The sequence below is a fragment of the Poecilia reticulata genome, linkage group LG14, assembly GCF_000633615.1.
Source record: "Poecilia reticulata strain Guanapo linkage group LG14, Guppy_female_1.0+MT, whole genome shotgun sequence".
In the NCBI taxonomy this organism is placed as follows: Eukaryota; Metazoa; Chordata; class Actinopteri; order Cyprinodontiformes; family Poeciliidae; genus Poecilia; species Poecilia reticulata.
Genome location: NC_024344.1, coordinates 2,599,448 through 2,621,065, shown reverse-complemented (window position 1 = coordinate 2,621,065; position 21,618 = coordinate 2,599,448). Strand labels below are relative to the sequence as shown.

At 37.9% G+C, this 21,618-nt stretch overlaps 1 protein-coding gene across 2 annotated transcripts; it reads right to left on the bottom strand.

Annotated features, from left to right (window-relative positions):
• Positions 1-8,946: 8,946 nt before the first annotated feature.
• On the bottom strand, positions 8,947-16,322 carry drd1b (dopamine receptor D1b). 2 transcript variants are annotated; one of them, XM_008426951.2, is made up of 2 exons: positions 15,482-16,322; positions 8,947-14,629 (listed from the first exon to the last, which is right to left on the bottom strand). In XM_008426951.2, exon 2 carries the CDS (start codon positions 14,238-14,240, stop codon positions 12,846-12,848), a length of 1,395 nt encoding a protein of 464 aa, XP_008425173.1. In that variant the 5' UTR covers positions 14,241-14,629; positions 15,482-16,322; the 3' UTR covers positions 8,947-12,845. The 2 variants fall into 2 exon arrangements, with proteins under 2 accessions (XP_008425173.1, XP_008425172.1); XM_008426950.2 differs by lacking the exon at positions 15,482-16,322 and adding an exon at positions 15,199-15,474.
• Positions 16,323-21,618: the final 5,296 nt, after the last annotated feature.

Here is a 21,618-nt window from a genome sequence, read left to right as displayed (position 1 = left end):
TGGATGGATGGATGGATGGATGGATGGATGGATGGATGGATGATGTCTTCACTTAAAGACATGTATGGATGTCTGAATGTAATATACAGTAAATGTGGTTGGGGTCAATCAAAAGACATTTGACTTTTCAGTCCACATTCGCTGCCCTGAATCAGATCTTTTACYGTCTCAACAAAGAGCTTGCCRTATGTCCATCTCTTTGACTCCACTGCTTTTCTGGCCACTGTACTTTCTGGAAATCCTAACTCTGTCTACAAACATGTGGGTTATCAACCTCTTGGACGTGAGTACCAGCCATTCTTRCAGTAGTTTGGTGTGGACTGTTTTAAATAATTACTTCATGCAGTCTATTTCTGTTATTGCTCTTGAGGAAAAAAAACAAATACTCACCTGAATGAAAGTGCTGATCATCTGAAACTGAAATAATCTTTATTTTACATGTAATGCACCAGTTACATGACAAACCCCTTTCTCCTGATCCACTCCCACCCCACATATACTGAGAGTTTAGTAAAGACACAGCTACACCCATAGTTTATTTTTATATTATTTAAATTATGAAGAGGGTCTATAAAATTCAAAGTTTTTCATAATAAATGCACATATATATATAAGACAAGCAGTAAAATACAGGGTTTGTCTGTGATGGTTATTGTTTTGATGATAATTTGTTTTAAACTAAGCTAATCTTCCCCACTTCTGTAAGGTGCTGCCAGAATTATTTCATGCTTCTTGKGTGAAGTTTTATTTCTTTCTTTCCTTTGTTTTTCTTAACTTGACACATCGTCTGTCTTTGTTCATTAAGAACAAGGTGGTGGGACTTTTTGCAGTGCTGACTAACGTACAATTCATAACAAAGAGAACATTAACTGAAACTGATACCAACAGAATGGCTGTGCAGAGTCAGCACTATTGAATTAAAAAGATGGAGATCAGGCCTGTAAAAAGATTTATGYAATTCTSYATCTCTGCTTTCTATGAGATTATTTATCAAGGTCTTKTTATCCATAGATTTTTTTTATATTGTTGATGTCAAGCAAAAGCTGTTTTTTTCCTTTTTAGTATTTTGTTATTATTGTGTTAATTTAAGTTAAAGTATCAAAAACAGCGTCTGACTTTGGTCAAACACTAATGGGCCGACATATAACAAAGACTTTTTTCTGTTCTACTTTTGTAGAAACAAGATTTTTGTCTGACCATGACAATTATCTTGAGGTGTTTTTGTTTTCATCTATTATCTTTTTTTCTATTTAAATCCTCTATTTTTCTGTGTGGTTACCTTAGGCCATGGAAACATGMATTAAATTAACCAAAATATGAATAGCATTTTATTTTGAATAGATTACTTGTATGTTAGTAGACTATAAACATGATGAATTTGACGAATTGAAAAACAGGGATTGCATACGCATTAAAGTCAGTGTGGTGCATGCATAAGAACAGCAAAGTGAGAAGCTTGACTTCATGAATAAAATATTCACTGTAAAAAAAGTTTGCCTCTCACTTTATTGAAATAAGTTCCTGTCTTTCTTGCACCAAGACAGTTTTTTTTTAGCACCAACATGGCACCAGGACATGAGGTGCCATTAAGATCCGAATACTTTTAAGATTGAAATTAACTGTTTTCTACAAAAAATTGGGTTTCACTAACATGTTAAGTCGAATGTGAACAACGCAGCTAGAATATAAAATTACAAAATGAAGTGTAACTGAAAGTATCTTTTCATTAAAGGTGTACATATTTAACGTTTTTTCTAGTTCTATTTAATAATGCTTTACATAGATGTATGTGTGCTGGGAGCAGGTGGTGAGTGGCAGTCTGGGGATTAAATAGGTCTGAAAGAGGAGGGAGGATCACAAAAGATAGATGGATTTTCTAATGATTTGCACCTGGCACAAAACTGTTTTAGTAATGAGTGTTCCTGTAGGGAATCACTCAAGTGCCAAATTGGTACCTGGAAGATGCTATAATTATTTATCACTTTAAATCACTATGATATAAAATGGAATTTTAGGACACAGAGCTTAAAAATGATCAAGTATTCATATACCTGTGTTTACTTATGCACAGATTTAGATTATAGGTTTCTACAGATGCACCAATGAGTCATCAATAACTTAGAATTGTCTTTCTTCCCTTTTCTATCAGCTCTAGTCAGTGATTACTAGCATTTAAAATCTTCTGTCTTTTATGCATTTTATTAAATGCACAAGAACTAAGAACTCCCACTATTTTCGGTCTATGAGAGCATCAACTAAAAGCATATACTTTGTTGCWCTAYTGAGTTCACTAAAAATAAAAGAGTGGTGAGGAACATATTTTTMTGCAAAAATGGGAATGTTGTTGTAATTCCTCAATTTTTTTGGATTCAAAGTTCCCACCTTCAGAAGACCCACAATCATTATCACCCTGTAAAAGCCTGATTTGTCCATCTCTAATTAACATAAGTAAAAAATATAATGGAAAATATAAATTGCAGACTCATTCACCAGGATGTTTTACCCTGAAATCCCTTAAAGAACCCAGTCTATTTTAAAGTAGTACTTTTATAATATTAATACATTTGTATTTTTATTAGTTTCCATAGAATTTATATTTCTGCTTGGATAATTTTGTTTAAATACTCCAGCCATTCTCAATTATTCCTCTAATTTGGCAGTGGAGCAAACATGTCACTCACAAGCCTTATTTTGTATTTTTTTTATTTGAAAATATATCTTAATATATGTAAAATCCTAAAATATGTAATCTAATTTCACCTTGAGCTAATATTACACATGTATTTTTCTGTGTGACTCAGGAAAAGGCAGTGAGAGGGAGGGAGCCATCCCACTGATTTCAGACAGGTGAGAAAAGGAAGATTAGCTTCAGAAAAGGAATAAAAAAAGATCAAAAGAAAAGTCTTGGTTTTATTCAGGTGGAGAAAATACAAGGCAGAATGGCTAAGAAGACCAGGTTGGTTACCAGGGAGTCTTTAAATATCAGTAATGGTGGAATTATCTAATTTTATGTCTAAAAGYGCAATTTTCATGGTCACATTGYGTAGATGTAAAAGCTAGTAAATCACACTTTCACTGACAGGGCTGTGCTCTTGTGCTCATAATTGAATTTTGCTTTTGGTAACATTTATAGTAAACAAAAACAAGATGCCAGCAAAAAAATATGTCTGGTCCAGCTGCAGTTGAAACCAGCTGTAGCAAATTATAACCACATAAAAAATGAAAACTGACTGAGAAGGCAGTGAGAAAGGCAACATTTAGGATCATCTAGAACTTTATCTCATCAGCAGAAATCAAAACAATGACAGACAAGGTCTTCTCCCAGGATAGAGATCTTTTATTTAAAACCTCAAAATAATTAATATTTTTACTCGAACCAATTCAATTTAAGCAGTTGTGATATCTCAATATGACATTTTTAAGCATAGCGATGCCATTAAAATAACTTCAGTGCTCCATGATAGCACGAGAGCCAGGAGGCTGAACAACCCTGAACAAATCACACGGCCCCTCAGTGCTGAGCACAACCACTTGATTAATGACTGAAGTTGCTGTCAGAAAGCCTCTGAGAGGTACAGTCCAAAGACACAATCCATTAAACTGAGACGAAACAGCATTTAATTAAACACAAAGATGAAATAACATGGATAAAATAGGACACAAGTCCCGTTGGTGGTAAGTGTCAGACAATGCTGTTATTTACTAATTCAAGTTTTTAGCATTTTGTGGAAAGGAAAGTCCACCGAGGCGTCTCATGTGCTTCTGAGAATCCTAGAGAAAAAAAATGTAACCCTCTCAGATGAAATCCTGACSAGCTATTGGGCTACTGAGACAGCATTCAGATCTGGACCCAACTCATTTACAAATCACCAGATCCCCTTGATAGTCAGAGGTTGTGTTCGCATAGAATCATGATTCTGCCTGGCATCGGCAAAAAACCTCTGATCCGGTTCAGATCTGAATGAAAAAAGAATTTCATCAGAGTCAAGTGCAGTGTTGTTGTAGCACTTGTGGATCACCTCTCTAGCCCAGATCTGTAATCCAGATCATTCTGGTAATGGGCCAGGCCTGTTTACAGGCCGGAGCCAAATGCTCATCTAGATTTGGCCCAGAGCCAATGTAGATAACTTTCAGTGTCTGGAAGGTTGGGACAAACAAGGCTATTCCCTCTTCAAATTCTTTTCCTACTTCAGAAAGTGTCTCCTGGAATRGTATACTGGCATCTGAGGAAATGCGGCCTGAGGACTTTCTACTACCATCCTTGTGACACTTCAACTCAATCTGTTGTTTCAGTGCACAGRAAAAGGGGTTGTAGGGCTGATACGGGACTCTGCTGCTAACTCTGACAAAAACACACAAAAAAAGGCTTGTACACCACAGAACACAACTAGGCGCCTAATTAATGCACCAAGGACCTCGATGCAATTACAGTTAGATGGACGAATGGATATTTGGGCCAAAGCAGTTTATCCACAATATGGTTCAGCACCTGCTACCTTAGCCTGGTGCACATGTGTGTGTGCCTCATTGCAGTTGGTGTATTAGTTTTACTCCAAGCTCTATCCGGTGGCCTTGCTCTATCTCTGAGGCTGGACGCAGTCACCCTTAGGTGATTGGTTCAAGTTTTGGGCCAAATGCAACCAAACAAACAGCTGAGTTTCATTGCGCCATTTTGGATCCGACAGTAACCTCTCCAAAACACACAGAGCACATCAATGAGGTGGTGAAGAGATGACGGTATGACATGGACAATAACAGCCCCCTATTACTGTAGCTATAATAGCTTTCACAGCAGACATATTGTGTTGTCATGGCATGAAAAAAACACTTAAGATAACACTGGGAAGAGTGAAGTTTCTTTTTTTTGCTCCAATAAGGCTTTAAAGGGATGGCTTCATGTAGGTTCCAGACACATGGTGCTATTTTGTAGTAACCATATTTTTGATAAATATGCATATATCAAACATAATGTAGCAGAAATTTTAATTTACAGTTTGAGGTCTTGAAATTGGCGTCTGTCTCTTTAAGAAGCTCCTGTTCTTTCCAACAGCACATTATCACAACAATGCTTTTTCCATTCTGCCATGTACAACAGTTCTTAGGAGCGTTGGACTCAGAAGTAGTTTGTGTAATGAGCTCAGCAGACTTGCAGTTCTGCCAGGTGTTTGCTAATTGTTGCTGGCTAGTCTGGAGGAGCTGAGTGGAGGAGCTGTCGGGGTTGGGAGGGTGTTCTGTGCGTGGGAAACTCATCTTGGAGACTGAAAGTCCAAGGAAGGACTCTGTTAAAATAGAGTATTTAGGTTTCCCTGAATGGCTGTCAAGGGAAATTCAAGGATTTTTCAAACATGCATGAACATGCAAGGCAATGCTCCAGGTATGTTATCGATGATTATAACATGACACAAATCTCAAAAAGTCGATTTTGAATAATACCCCACATTAAAATTAACAAGCAAATGAAAAAGCATGACATAAAATGAAGTCATTATAAATACACAAGATTCCATCTCAATCGCAATATAGCATGAATGGCCTATATAGCTGTACACTGTCGCTCATTTTTCTGGGTATGTTTGAATCATCTGGCATAAAGAAAGTAAATGTAAATGGTAAATGGTTTTTATGCAARTGTCTWAWGGCAATACCAAAGCTCTCTCTTCTCTGCAAAGTCTGAACAATTGTTATTTCATACTTTTGCCTTTCAATTTTCTTCAGTTAGTTTTGTTGTCAGTGCAACTAGATTATATCTAACACACTAAAACTTGTCTGCTTTTATATCCTCTCTTATTTGTGTTTGTAAATATACTGTAAGTCTTTTTTTTCACATTCTTTTAACTGTGGGTTAGAAAAAAATACTTAACACAAAGTCAAGACATACATATTTGGCACATAATGCTGAACTGTCTTAATTATTTCTTATAAATATCARCAGAATTATTTAGCAAACTGCATATTTGTGCAGAGYTTGGAATAATGCATCCTGACATATAAAGATAATACGATTCTCTGCATTTAGATTTTTTTGCAGCTTGATCCATGTGGAAAATTTCTCTGGGTTTCAGAGAGGGAGCGAGAAAAACTGCCTCCTGCCTCTGATAAGTTACGAATGAGCAAAGGAGCTGAATGAGTGAAGCTGCTGTTACATAAGCACATTACTCCATGCATGCATGTCCAGCTCGCTCACATACACACATAAAAGCAACACTGAGTTGCATTCTGCTGCCTGCAGTCTATCATTAACCTTGACAGTATTTCCACTGTGACCCCACTGCTGTTCATCAGTACCTTTTAGACTGAAATAGGTTAAATATCAATGCAAGGCCTGATGTGTGTCAGAAAGTAAATTATTAAGATTCCTTATGTGATTTTTTTCTCTTCTTGTTAACATGTTGTTTCTCATTAAAGGTAGCATATTTGGCTAATTTAAGCTTAGCTTGGTGTATTTACTCAGCAAACTCAAACTCAACTAACTGAAAGATGATTGAGCTTCAAAACTCTATTATAAATATTCTACTCTAATAATTATTCTTATTCTTATTATTCCTTTCACCCAGTTGATGTATGTGATCAAGTGAAACAACTGCAGACTAGGTGTGTGTTTCATGGTTTTACTGTAGGTTTGTATAATTTTGTAGGAAATTCCAGGCCAGCCATTTTCACTAACGATATCAAATATTTTTGCAAAATCCCCACCACATGACTGCTTCACCTTTTCACAATTTTACAACCTTGTAGCCATAAACTTCAGAGTGTTTTACTGGGATTTAGTGTRACTGACCGACACAAAGTAGTGCATACTTATAATATTACTTAAAATATTGTTTGCTGCTCTTCCCTTTTTTGCTAACTAGGCATGTATTACGGTATTAATATCACTGTTTGGCTTATTAGTGGTACAGTATTACTAGTTTTCCTCACACTTAGCTTGTGAATAGCTGAGCCCACAATTTCTCCTGAATWTTACAAACGCTACCAAAGTATCACCAGTGGTTTTTTGTGCCACAGTTTGGGAACCATAGCCATAAAACATGTATATATATTTGATTTAAATACAGAGGAGCAGCATGTTAGTCTGCTCAGAGTAGATTTCCACCTTTCTCATGATTCTACAAGACAGTTTGACTTACAGGTCACAGATTTTGTCAAGGCTTTCAAAGGAAGTCRTATTGATTTATGTTAAGTCCTGCCTTCAGGTTTAATGCTGACGACACAACTTCTGACCAAGCTAGATGATGATATATTATTGATCACTGTTTCCACTGTTCCACAGTTTCTTCAACTGTTAATTCTTTTGCATATTACAATTCTTTAAAATATATAAATGATTCAGAAGTTTATGTAGGTACCATGAGCATGAATGTAATTTCTGGGCCACTGAGCATGCATTTGATTACTTAATGATTATTTCTACRAATTTCAAAAACAACAATTGTGTGCGCAGGTTTAAATTTATTGTAGTTTTTTTTTTTCTGTAATCCACACATGATCTAAGCTAAACTCATAGGATCAAATATAAACAAATCCCMCCAAGTAAGATTTGGTAGATGGCCATTATTAACTTACACCACAACCACMTCTTTTTGTAGCAATGCCATACAAAAACATGTTGTTCTGTTGAATATTTGGCAACTTCTCTTGGCAGAATTGATGTAGTTCAATTCTGCAGTTCAATTCTTGGCAGTTCAGTGCCAATTCTTGGCAGTTCAATTCTTGGCAGAATTGAACTGCCAAGAATTGAACTACATTCAATTCTTTTTTGTTTTTGGGCAATGATATTGCTTTAGACATTTTCAAAGGGATAGAGGTTGAGGTGTTTGCAGAAATTTACTGTCAGCCTGCTTATCATTTCCAAAATCAGGTTTATGGTTTMTAAACCTGGTTTATACCTGATTTAAACCTGAACACACCAAAGTGTGTCCAAGGCGTTGCCAGTTTTCAAATTGGGAGATTTTCCAGCTTTTCCTTAGTTCTACTGTTTTGGTCAGCTTAGACAAAATCGGGTGATCCAACATGGAAATGATAYCAAAAACACATCATAACTGGTCTGACAGACAACAGTTCATGCTTCCTGAAATTGYATTGCAAAACTTTTTAACCTCAAACATATTGAATTTTTTTGTGTTAAAGTTTAATGCCARATAAGTGCAYGGAATCCAAATCTGTTCAGTAAACTCTACCAAATTCTACCAATTGTTATTCTGCACTAACAAGTGGCCCATCCATAATCCTGAATTGTGGCATAACTTTGATTTCCAAAGAGAATCTAGTTGCTGAAACACATCTAATCCATAAAGGATCACGATTATATGAACACAAATTTAATCTAGTTTCAAAATGTTTATGCTYATGTTGACAAAACTCTAAGTTAACTGGTTTAGATTTGAGAAGCAAATTCAATGACAAGTATTATGTATGAGCTACTTTAAAAAGTTAATGCCTCTTAAAATTTGTCAACATTAAGAGGCACTGAGTAAAGATGCCACCCTATGTTAAACTTTGCCTTTGTTTGCACCCAAATTTAGGTTTGCTAATCAGGCATAAAGGATGGGAGAGAGAAGAGGAAGAGGAAGAGGTCGAGTCAGCTGTGAATTGACCATCAGGTTATGTAAATGCAGACTAAAGGCAGCAAGGACACCACGCTTTGGGAGCTGGAAAAAAATATGCGTCACCATTTAAAATCAATTTCTATCGATCTTCTGCTGTGGCATTACCATCCAAGACCCACTGAGAGTCAAAGGTATACTGCCCAAAAAAACTGGAAAAAAAACAACACATCAAAAGCAAATGAAAAAAGAACAWACATACATGTTTATTTTACAAGAAGGGCACATTTGTTTTTTTGTCTTTGTACAAACTGTAAACTAAATATTTCTCAGGGTTATAATCTTTGACATCACTTTCATGGATCAACACCAAAAACATGTAAGTTAATACACAAATTCTCAGTGAACTTTGCATGTTATCGTAGATTTTAATCCCACACTTGAGAAAACATACAGCATGTAAGTCTGCTACACACATTAAGGATTCTGAAAGATAGAAAGCACTTGTGTTCATCACAACTACATTTTGAACATCATTGTACAATACTCTATCCCTGCAAACCCCAACCCTTATTACTGCCATTAACTGTTTAAATAGTTTTTTGTATTTTTTTTTTTTTTACATGAAACTTGCTGACTGAGGTTGAGGTAGGGACTCTGTCATTAAGTCAGACAGTTAAATGAGGTGAAACATCATTGCTAAAATGGCTCCTTACTTGCAGCGCCTGGCCACTCGTTTTAGGAGGACACAGAGAGATTCTGCACTGTCAGATTTGCTAAAGTTGTCATTCGTCACTGCTAGAACACTGATGGAGAGACTATGGACTGTCACCACAGCCATAGCTCCCTCAAAGGAACTTGTAGGGTCTCCCAGAGGAAATGCTCCACATCAAGCAAAACATTTTGCTTCTGGGAGTTTTGCACTGACATTGGCGTTCTCCAAAATCAAAACAGGGCAAGCTGGAGAGATGATTCACAAAGCTGACAAGGTGAAGGCTCGTGAAGAGGGCTGGGGGGAGGAGTGGGGTAATACAGAGTCATAAAACAGCAAAGATCATTTCAAATGAAGGTTTCAGTAAACCATTATAAGTTTACCAACGGCGTGTATAAAAAGACGTCACAAGAAATGGCAAATTAATCTTAGTGTCATCAAGAGTCCCCACATACCCCAACGTTCAGCGTATAAAACACTGGTTATGTCACAGCATATGCTAAAAGTACATCCACATTCAACCAGACATGAGAACTTTGGCAAAAAAAAAGAAGAAGAAAGAGACAGTATAAATACAGGTAAATTAACCAGTCAAGCTTTGATTTAGGGCTTTGATTTGGCGCTTTAATTTAAATTACAAAATAAGAAAGCAGTCAGCTCTGGTTGCTGAACTGTAAATCTAGTATTTGTTAACATCATGAACGCTCATCAAGTCGACAGAGGCAGTCTAGAGAAAGAGACAGAGAAAGAAGGAGCTGCTGGGAGKGAAGGGAGAGGGAGGGGTTTGAGGAAAAGCCCACCCCAAGGCAGTTTTCTTTCATGTCCGGTTCTGATGGATTGCACACACGTCATGTTTTATCGCTTGTTGTGGCCGGGATGCRTTTTGAGATAATTACAGAGAAAAAAATTAACTAGTGCTGAGTGAGCATGCTATGGATGATTGTTTGTAAAAGAAACTATAAGGGATCGTTCACATTTCACGGCACTTTGTTTCACTGTTGCCACTCTCAACATGAGAGAGGGTGCTAATCCAAATTGAGTCTGAAACATCAAATCCTAACCTGATGGAGCAGAGCACGAGAGGCTACAGAGAAGCCGGGAGGACAATGAGGTGCTTTTGTGACACAAGCCAAGCAACATATTGAGCTAAAAGCTTTCCCCCCTCGCTTTGGTGCCATCCAGATAGCATTGGATTTTCCAACGCAGGAAAATCAAATGCTTTATTCAAGACCAATTGCCTTGTATTGGATCGGTTCTTCCTTTCTCTGATGTGCAACAGTTTTACGCCATCATGGGCACAAACAATATGCGGTGAATGATCTGCATGCAGTGTCAGCGTGAGGGCTCCTTCCCCAGCAACTTCAAAAAGAGCTGGAGAAAACTTTGACTGGACTGCCGAATATATTTAATACAAACTAGATATAAAGAATAAGTTCTTTATTCAAGAGGAGATTCTTAAATAATTTAACATTTTAGGTTTAAGTCTAATTTTAATGTTGTGGTAAAAAATATATGGTCAAAACATTCAACAATTAAGAACTATTTGATCTGTGAGAAGCTCTTCAGACAATGGAAACATTTTGAAATCTGTCTTAGTTTGTCCTCAGTCAGCTTACATTCAATTCTTTGTGTCATAAAACAAATTCTAAAATATAAAAACAAGAACATGTTAAACAAGTTTTGCTCTAAGGGAAACTTGTAATCTAGAAAAAACAAGAAATACCACTGCTTTTGAAAATATTTAGTACAACCCTAAACCCTGCTYAAGATTGCATCACATTTCGAAGTTTGATGAAATGGCAGGAAAAAATACCTGTTTCGTAAAGATATATCCAGAGAAGTGTGGCTCAGGTTTTTGACCATTASAGTGAAATTCAGATTGAAACCAAAACTCTGTTGGTCATTTCAGCTCCCCATCTGTAAATTTCATGTGACCTGTGATGGCCTATTGTCAGAACATTTTTGTTTACAAATCAGRTTAGTTAAGATCTGGTTGTTCAGGAAGAACTACATCTGATCACAATTATGGAAAATAAATGAAAATACAACTTCTTCCTAGGGCAGCTGCATTCTTATCAGCAGCATCTGGAATATTATTCTATAATAAGAACTTAATGTTTTGCTCCTGTGAAATATTTATTCCTAATTAGTCCTAATTTGGGAGTGTTTTCTAAGTGCAGCTGTGCAAAGACACAAAACATGTCCGACAGCTCAGGGCAAATCCACATCACGGTGCACCGTCTGTGACTTCACCTCTGCAAAACTAAACGACTCTGTCACACTGCATGCTCCACATCACCACTACAGCACAGTATGGCTCCCAGCGTGAGCAATTTACAAATCTGATATCTGCAAGTTTGCAAAAGGTCACTAAGTGTCATGTGTTTCAGCTTAGTGAACTTGTATCCCTGGCTTCTCTGTATGAGTGCAATGAGTATTTAATTTCATTAAATTTTCTTTATGTGAACCAGATGTATTTGCCAAGTGAAAAACCATCAGTACCACTCAAAGTGGGCAGAAGCAGTAGTTAAAATGGATGATTGCCAAAGGAGACTCTGAGGAGAGTGCAGACAAGAACACAAACATTGAAAGAGTTGATGCGCAGGTGCAAAAAAAGAAGACTGTTGACAAAATGAGAAAAAGGGGCATCGTGAAGGAGAATGGGATTGTCAGACTGAGCAAACWAGAACAGGAAAATGAAGATGAGAAAAGAATAAATGACTGCTTAATAAGCAGCAGGGGAGGAAATAAAGCAAACAAGAGGAGGAGGATGTAGAAAAGAAAGGCAGGATGGTTTTAGGAAAGACAATTTGTCCAGAAAAAGGATACAGGAGATGAAAAATAAAACATTTCAGTATTTTSAAAACTTCCTTGTCTCTCTTTCTCTGACTGCACATCATCTGGACATTTTACATCATAACCTTAAACCCAAAATTGGATTCAAATAGAGCTTTTTAGGCTTGACTTATAGAAAAGTTACTTTGGCATGTACAGAAATTTAAATAGTTAAATAAATAACCACTGCAATACAGATGTACATTTTGCAATAAAACTGCCATTGCTAAGATACTGAAGAGTTGAGCAAAAAAGTAACAAGCAACTAATTTTACTGCACCTGTTTAATCCACATTGCTCTTTCTTTCATGTAACACCTACAAAGCACCTACCTACATGATATTTCTCTAATACTACATTTTCCTCTGCTGAATATAATGTGTTTAAGTCCTTCCAGAGTAGTGTCAATGCTGAGCTGTACAGTACACGTGAGCAGATGTATACATCCAAGGAGATATTTCAAAGATGTATGCATGTGCACTGTTTTTCTGCTTTAATATACATGTTATCAACATTTATCATCAAATAAAAGGATTTCMTCCTCAAATGCTGAAAGTATTTTGCAGATAGTTATATCCCGGATAAAGTGCCTTTACTTTTTGACATTCTGTAGGTTTTTCTATGTGGGTTTTTATTGACAGTCCAGAGTCCTGTCACATTTTTTTTTTCTATCAGGCATATTCTTGGAGATCCTTGTCCCGGATGTTTGTTTTATGGTCCTCCATGAGTTTTGATCCATCTYTGCAAAGGTATCCTCAACATGACACAGCTTTGTGTTGCCCGTTCTGTGTGATGGGATTGATCTTTTCCAGGGTTACCTCKGTATCACTGTCTAAATTCCCAGAAATGGCCGGGGAGGGTTTCTCCAAGGCGTTGTTTACTATTCCTGCCTCAATCTCGCCTCCACATCCATCTTTCCTCTGYAACTCGTCCTCCTGACACTGGATGCTGTGAGGAATCACATAGCTTGCAGAGTTGTTCCCTTCCTTTGGGATGTGGCTCTTGGGCTGATACTGAGAGTTAGGGTTGGGCGCGGGGGCTGCCATGTTGTTGTTAATGCTGACGATCTCGATGGTGTTGCTCCCCGGGCACAACCGGTGGCAACCCAGGAGTATGGAGAAGGCCTTGCGGAAATCTGCATTGAAGGCATAGATGATGGGGTTGAGAGAGGAGTTTGCCCAGCCAAACCACACAAACACATCGAAAGTGGTAGAGCTGATACAGAAGAAGTCTGCTGACCCATCTGGCAGGTTTGGTTCGCAGAAGGGAACCATGCAGTTCAGGATGAAAAAGGGCAACCAGCAGCACACAAACACACCCATGATGACCGAGAGCGTCTTTAGGACTTTGGTTTCTCGTTTGAACGACATTTTGAATGAGCTCTCGCTCTCTATGTTTGAGCTGTTCCCCATACTGCTATGTCGGTTTTTGGCATTCTCTGCTGCACGTTCCAGGGCAGATATTCTCCGTATTTGTTTCTGGGCAATGCGGTAGATCCGGGTGTAGGTGACAAGCATGATTGCTACAGGGATATAGAAACTGATGAGGGAGGATGAGATGGCGTACGTCCTATTAAGGCTAGAATCACAGTTATCAGGGGGCAGTTCACTGGGGTATGTTCCATTTAGCTCTGCATAGCTGGTGGTCTCCTCAGCTTTGTGCCAGTCTAGCTGAACAGGAATGAAGGAGATGAGTACAGAGAGGGTCCATGCTACACTGATCATCAGGCACGCCACTTTCGGGGTCATTTTGCGTTCATAGCGGAACGGGCTGGAGATGGCCCAGTAACGATCAACACTAATAACACACAGGTTCAAGATAGAGGCAGTGGAACACATGATGTCAAATGCTACCCACACATTGCAGAATGCCCCAAATGGCCAAAACCCCATGATCTCTGTGGCTGCCTTCCATGGCATCACCAAGATGGCCACCAGAAGGTCCGAGATGGCCAGCGARATTACAAAGAAGTTGGTGACCTTCGACCTCAGGTGTCGGAACTTGGTGACAGCTGCACACACCAGGGTGTTGCCAAGCAGTGTGGTGAAGATAAGCAGGGAGAGAAAGCATCCTGTCAAGACTCGCTTGGACGAGTCCCTCTCTGGCGTGAGCTGCTTGCCGTCTCGTACTGTTGAGAAATTCTGATCCATTGTTTGTAATCGCAGCGCTAGTGCAGTGAGAGGGAGGGTGGGCGAATGGGGATGTTAGCAATCACCCCATCACATCCCCAACCTGCAGCAGTGTTTTTTACGCAGATGGTGGAGATACAAACTGTCTGGGTACCAGCTCTCTCTTGGACTGGGTCATCCACTGGCTGCTCGTCACAAAAAACATTTTTGTGCAAGTGCAGCTATAAATTTTTTAAACTTTTCTCTTCGGAAATTTCCTTTGCAAAAATCCCCGGTCCACTGATTCCCGCAGCAGCAGTAAAAGCAGCAGAAGCGCAGACGGTCGACATTCTAGTGTGTAGAGGGGGAGGAATTTCCCAGCTGTTGTTTGCATCCAGACTCCCAGTCAGAAGAGGTTTTCATGCAAAAATCTGAAACAAAAACGAAAAGTGTATCCTTCAGTTAATGTTCTTTTTTGCACCCTGTAATTACATGCAGCAAAAGTTCCACAGCACACTGCCCTTGAGCTTCCCAGTCAACAGCGGTTTTGCCAATCATTAGCCTTATATACCACCACATCAATGACTTCTATTGATGGTTTCTGCACCGCATTTATCTGATTTGTTTAATGATTTTCAAGGCGTTCCCTGTAGTTATATTAGGCACTGTAATGATGTGGATCCACCCCTAATAATATGTGCCATTTTTTAAAATCTGTTTTCTTTTCTTTTTTTTAATCAAGCAAAAAGTTTTGAGATGTAGAGCAATTTTAACCATTCAAAATTATAACAGTTCATTTTAAGACAGACAATGATAAAAAAAAGTAATGATTGGAGATTAAAACATGTTAAATTGTGTCATTAATGTTTGGTCCTATAATCCTCATGCGTTTTTCCTTACATGTGGGTTAATGCGCATGGCTATTCCTGTTAACGCAGCACAGCAGCTTCTGACCCCTTTCAAAAAAAAAAAAAAAAAGCCACTCGTTCTGACCACCCACCTAAATCATCTCTAGCAGTCTGATCCCTTGTTGGACGTCCTTGAAATTCAGGGGCAGTTTTAGTTGTTCATCCTGAGGCTTTTTTTTTTTTTTTTTCTTAAGACAGCGTGCGCCTTGCTGCGTGAGAATGGACAGCTCCTGAAACGCTCAGGCGTCCTGGGTCGGCTTATAAAATATGTTTGAATTCAAAAATTCAACAAAGTGCTAAAAAAAAAATCAATAAGCTGAAAATCGAAACCGACATTTATCCAGTTTGTATCTCGATGCCAGGGAAGGCGCTCACCCTGTCTGCGCTCTGCTCTGTGGAAAGCTCTCCAAGACGCCACGGTCCTCAGGTGTTTTTTTCGGTCCTTACTGGCTTTCCATTTTGTTTCGCCGGGATGCATCCTTGTTTGTGCGACATTCAGCGGGACTGCAGCACCGCGACGTGACTGCGGCCGGCGGAGAGTGACGGAAATGACTCTGATCTCTCCACGAGCGTTATTCATGCGCGCTCTCCTCTCTCTCCGCTCAGCTGCTGCTGCCTGCTGCTGTGGTCCACGTCCCCTGCCACAACTTCTCCATCCAAGGAGATTGTAAGGGTAAAGCCACGCAACTCGAATCTAAACCCCGTAACGCTTGCACTCCGAATAATTGAAGCTGTGAAACGTGACCAGCTGGTTGAAGTTTTTTTTCTCGAGTTAATTTTTTCTCCAATGTTGGAAACCCATGTGTTTCACTATATTTGTCATATTTTATGAAGGAAGCAAAATTGTAAAAACTTTCTTAGTTATTTACTTTATATAATGCAAATACCACAAAAGTGTTAAATCAAAAGTCGTACTAAAAATGTATTCCCCATATGTCCTGCGCTGAACTTGTGGCCAGCAGGCACAGCAGGCCCAACGAGGCCATCTACTGGATGCAATATGGTAGGAGGTGATGTTTGACATCTCAAGCAATAATCCATTATTGTTACCCAAGTAAACAGAGCAACAGTAACTCTGAGTTAGTTGAGTCATGACAGCAAATAGACCCAGAGAGATCAAGAGTGTAAATTCACGAATGGCCAAAGGATTTGAGGCGTAAATACAATTTCATTTGGGGGTGGCACACTTCCAAAGCAAGGCTTGACTGAAGATTCTCCCAAAACATTTGTAGCTCAAATTGCCAACTTTGTCTGCTTACATTTAAAGTTTAAAGTGGCCTCCTACACCTAACTGCATTATTCGTCTTGTTCAAAATCTAAAATACTTTGAATTATCAATCCTAACCTTGAGAAGTGAACATAGAGCAAAGATTCTTTAAAACAAAGTTATTCAATTTCTAAAATACACAAACTTAACCTTTTCATTGTTTTGTTTTTGGCATCAGGACCACCTTAAGTTGAGACAAGCATACTGCTTTATATTACCCAGTTAAATCTCAATTGAATTATCCTGCAAAGATTGCAGGTTATTTAAAACTCTTTTTGTGATTTGAGTAAATAAATGAATGTTTTTGTTCTATTTTTAAAATATTACTAAACAATTTTCAGCTCCTGCCCATTGACCAAGTATTGTTATCTTGGGAGTATTTGTTTGATTACAGCCCTAGTAACTAAAAAACTGTTGTTTTTTTGTAACATGTTCAGTTGAAATGTATATGTTCTTGTGGCCCCGATGCCAGTAGGGGGCCTTAAGAAAAAAACAACAAAATATTTAAATGGATAAACATACCACCACTAGCTGTATATGTACTGTGTTTTTGACCCACATACTCAGGCACAGGGCTTATCTGTTTAGCTTTTTATCTCCTTGCTGAAACCTAAATATGTGCTACAGCTGCCACTAACTCTTTAGCTTTTCTTTAACGTAAAGTAAATGTTAAGTACTGGACCAGTGCTTCTGTTTATTCTCTGGTGTATTTTCTCAAACCCCCAGTTGGCCAAAGCAGATTGGGGGTTTTGCGCCTCACAGATTGATGAAAACACTGAGTCTGGTTCAGCTGGAGGCTTCCCCCGGTGGAAAGGGAATCTTTTCTTTCCACTGTCAACACACACGTATTCAGTGTGAGGGATTGCTGCAAAGTTAATCACTTGATGCAATTGGTTTTATTTCTGTAAATAGACAGCTTTTTTTTCTTTCTTTTTTTTTTACTAATTAATGTGATATGATAAACTGAACTTGAGATTGTGTTTTCCGGCCTCAAATTGGAATCTATTAATCTGAATCTGATAATTGAACCAAATTGACAGCATATAAATTAGACCAGTTTGTCTGATAAAGGCCCTTCAGACGACATTTGTTGTGAAAAGGCAATATATATAAACAAATCTTCAGATACGTCTGTCTGGTTCTGGTACAAATAATCCACTATACTTCCTTTTTGATAAAAATCTGATTATTTTAATATAATAAATAAAAGTAGAGATGCACTGATTGCAGTTTTCTGGCCGATTGCTGATCTTAAAGAAGTCTGACCTGCTAATTCCGATTTTGGCCGATACCAATTTTTTTGGTCTGTAATGTTGCTAAACATAGCAAAAGAGTTGCTGAGTTGGCAACAGTCGGGTATGCAGACATGACCTGACTCTCAGTCAAACCTCTTTCATGGCAGAACAATAGAGGACAGTGGTTGATTTTTAGACTTTTGCTGAAGTAGATAAGATTGGTAAATAATTTCGGCTGCACATATAAATATCAGACAATACCAAGGAAATCGGTACTGATTTATCGGTGGATTCCTAATAAACAGGTTATAGTCAGGGTAGGGCATGCAGACATCTGTCAGACTCTGAAATATTTTCTGTAGAGATGGACACACGGCTTTTTCTGAGGCATCTTAACCAGACAGAAATGGTGGACATGAATTGAAGAAGCACTGCTGTTAGACCGCTGGCTCCCCTCAGCCAGATTGAATATTAACAATTTATAGACATAAAAATCCTCAATGGACTCTGCCCCTCTGTGCCTGCATGTTCTGTGACTTTAGTTTTGTTTGTGTGCATGTATGACTTTGCATGTCTGTAAAAATGTGAGTTTTTGTGCATGCGTGTCCGTGTGTGTGTTTGCAGATGCGTGCACATGTATTTGTGTCTGTGAGTGTGTGTGCCCATGTGAGTAATACATGTAGACAAGCCAAGTGTAAGAGGCCTGGCAGACATAACGCCCACGTTTCCCTGTAGCACTGAGCCGGGGTGTGCGTGCAGCTGACAAAGTTCAAACCAAAACCACGTCACGTACAAACACACTGCGACTCGCTCATTCACTCACAGGCGCTCAAGACCGCGCACAACCAGCCATGCAGGGTAATTTATGTCTGCTCCAAAAGGCAAACAAAACAGAAACGGAATGGAATAAAATAGAATGAAAAGTACTGGATTAGGAACAGAATACATTGTTATACAACAAATCTCACAGAATCAATGATCGCTAAGATGAAAAAAGCTAAAAGCTAATTGTAGCTGTTGTATGGCATGTTCATTTTTAAATGAAGGACTGATGGGTTTAAAACAAAAGAAAGTAATGTTATGAAACCTTTTGTCTAAAACAAAATTTTGACTTCTGTGTCTTTGAAAGCCTTCTGTAAAAACCATTTGGCTTAAGTGTCATATTTTTAGGACTTTTTGGACAAGATTCTTGATTGTACAAAAAAGCAGGGGACCGATTAAGAATTACCTTTTGGTTACATAACAGAGTTAAATGCTCACAACAGACAGAGCCCACTCAGTTTCATGTTCACTTGATTAAAAAAAAACCTGCCAGAAACGAGGCAAAACCTCTACACAATACCAGATCCACAAAGATCATGTTTATCTACTGGTCCACATCCTTCATAACCATTCACTTTGCGGCAAACGTCTACCATGACCTCCTGTGGCTTCATTTGTATTTGCTGTTTGCTAACACAGGCCTTCACATTCTAGCTAAATGTTAAGCTGGAAGCAAAAAAAAATGTGTGCAATACTTTCCTTCAGTTTCAAAATTATGCGTTGCATTTACTACATAAAATCCCAATAAGATAAATTGACAATATTTAGAGGTTTAAATGTTTTTTTGGTTGGAGTATTGTAATATTCATTGTCAAATATTATCCACAATGCATTGAATAACATTTTGACAATAACAACCCGGGGGCATTTGGAGAGGGAGTAAAACGGAGTGATTATAAAGCTGACCACATACAGATCAGTAATTATAAATCTCTTTGTTATACAAACATCCAAATTTATGTACTTGTACATTTCATTCTGTACTTGGTTTTAGACATACTCTTTTTTTTTTTTTTTGCCAAATCCTGTATTCCATTCCAAGGCAAGTATAAGCAAGGACAGACAAGGAATGCAATTTATGTCTTCAAAAACATTGAAATTGGAACGTGTTATGTTGAGTTGGTTGAAGCTTAACTACTTCCATGACTCTTTTTGTCCCTTATCAACTTCTTTGAACAAATTAAATTGGAGCCAGACGATGTAAATGTTAACCTCCGTGAGTCTTTTATTCCCAGATATAAATGAAATGCTGGTAATGAGGAAGAAAAGAAGATAGAGAAAAGTGTCAGTAATGTGTTCCATGGAAGTAATAAAAGCAATGCAATCAAATCATATGATATGAAATGTCTATATATGCATAAGAAGTGTCTATTAAAGATGTAAGACTAAAAGTAATGAATGTGTTCTTATCTCATCCAGCCTGAATTATGTGTCACAAACTTAATAACTGGGAAGCCACTGTGGCTCTTTTTTTCATGACCATTCAGAAAATTTGTTTTCATTGCAAAATCAAACTTCAAATTAGCAACATCTTTAGTTATCCCATCATATTTTGCCCTGCTTATCTCGTGTACTGTAAATAAATCCCCCCTTAGCAATCAGAGTTTCCAAGCAAAACAGTAATTAAGAGCCTGATGGCTCAATAAGCTCTGTGAGAGGCCCACTTAGTCTCATCTCACATAATAAGCTGTCGTCTATTTATGCTGCATTCATGCACAAACACTATAGGTTGATGATTTTGCATCAGATTTGACCAGTAGGGATAAATGTGATATGTTGTCTTTTTTTTTTTAATGATAAGAGTTATTGAATGAGTCAGGGGAAAAATATCAAAGGTGGGATGACACCACCTGCACATTTCTTCTCACTGAACAAGGGGACAGCAGCAACCTGAGACCTGCATGTCAAACTGACAAGAACAATCCACCTGAGCCCAATGACAGACCAAGAAAGTTCATCTTTCATTGCTATCAAGTCATGATTGAGTTTTCTACCATGACTCCTCTCTCTGTTTCTTAGCTTTATAGCTTTCTTAGCTTGGTAACACTTTATTTGAAGGGGGTGAATAAGACTGACATGACACTGTCATAAACATGACATAACATGTCATGAACATGAATAAGCCTTCATGAATATTTATGACTGTTGTCATAAAGCGTCACTCTGTAAATTATGACACTTTTAATACAAAGTTGACATTATTCAAAATGTCTTTGTTATGACAACTTGACATTAACCAAGAAGTCATTACTGTTTAAACTTTACCTTTAATAACATAAAGTTACCTAATTTTTAAAGTGCAATCAGTAATACTTTCAGGACAAATTTATATCAGTAATGACTTATTGAGGCTGACTCAAATCCCAGTCCACACCTTATAAATCTCTCTCCAGATTCTTGAGTGGGATTTGTTTGAAAATCCTCTGATGGTTTGCCTATTCACCCTTTCCTCGCACTTTTCCCTTTCGGTCAACTTTCCATCTTCATTAGCAATGACCTTCTTATGTTTAGCCTCATTGGAAAGCTTGTCTGCTGGAAAACTGCCACTATGTTAGTCTTCATAGTTGGAAATTACAAATTTGTGCACAAATCAAATGGTGTGTTTTAAATACCAGTAACATGTCACACTCTTTTGTAAATGGAAGGTAATTGTTTAACTCTTGATTATTTCTTTCTGATCACTTCTAAAACTTTGGGTTAACTAAAGATAATAATATTGTTTTATCTCCAGGAATAATTCATCTGAATATAGTGTTTATTATAAATAGGGTGTTGAATATCATGATTACTTATGGGCTATTTTGAAAATACAGATGAAAACTTCTAAAGTTAAGAGATTAATGTCTACTAAACAGAGACACTGATTGAGAGTGACGTGTCCAGGTCAGAACCATTTGTTGTTAACATCTGGTCTCATTTTGTAAACAATTTTATAACTCTTTTCTGATCATTTTAATATGTCCTTGTGTTTAAAGTTTTTTTTTTATTTCTTTAAAAACTGATGGATGTATGTATACATAATTGTGTATGCTGCACTATAGTGGATTTTGACAAGATACTTCTAAAAAGGTTTGCAATCCCTTATTTAAAAAAACTTTGCAACTCAGCTCAAAACTATACGCTGGGATGTTATGGTTTAAGTAACGGTTCTGCTCTAATGAAGAAGACAAGCGTAACAAAGAGTTACA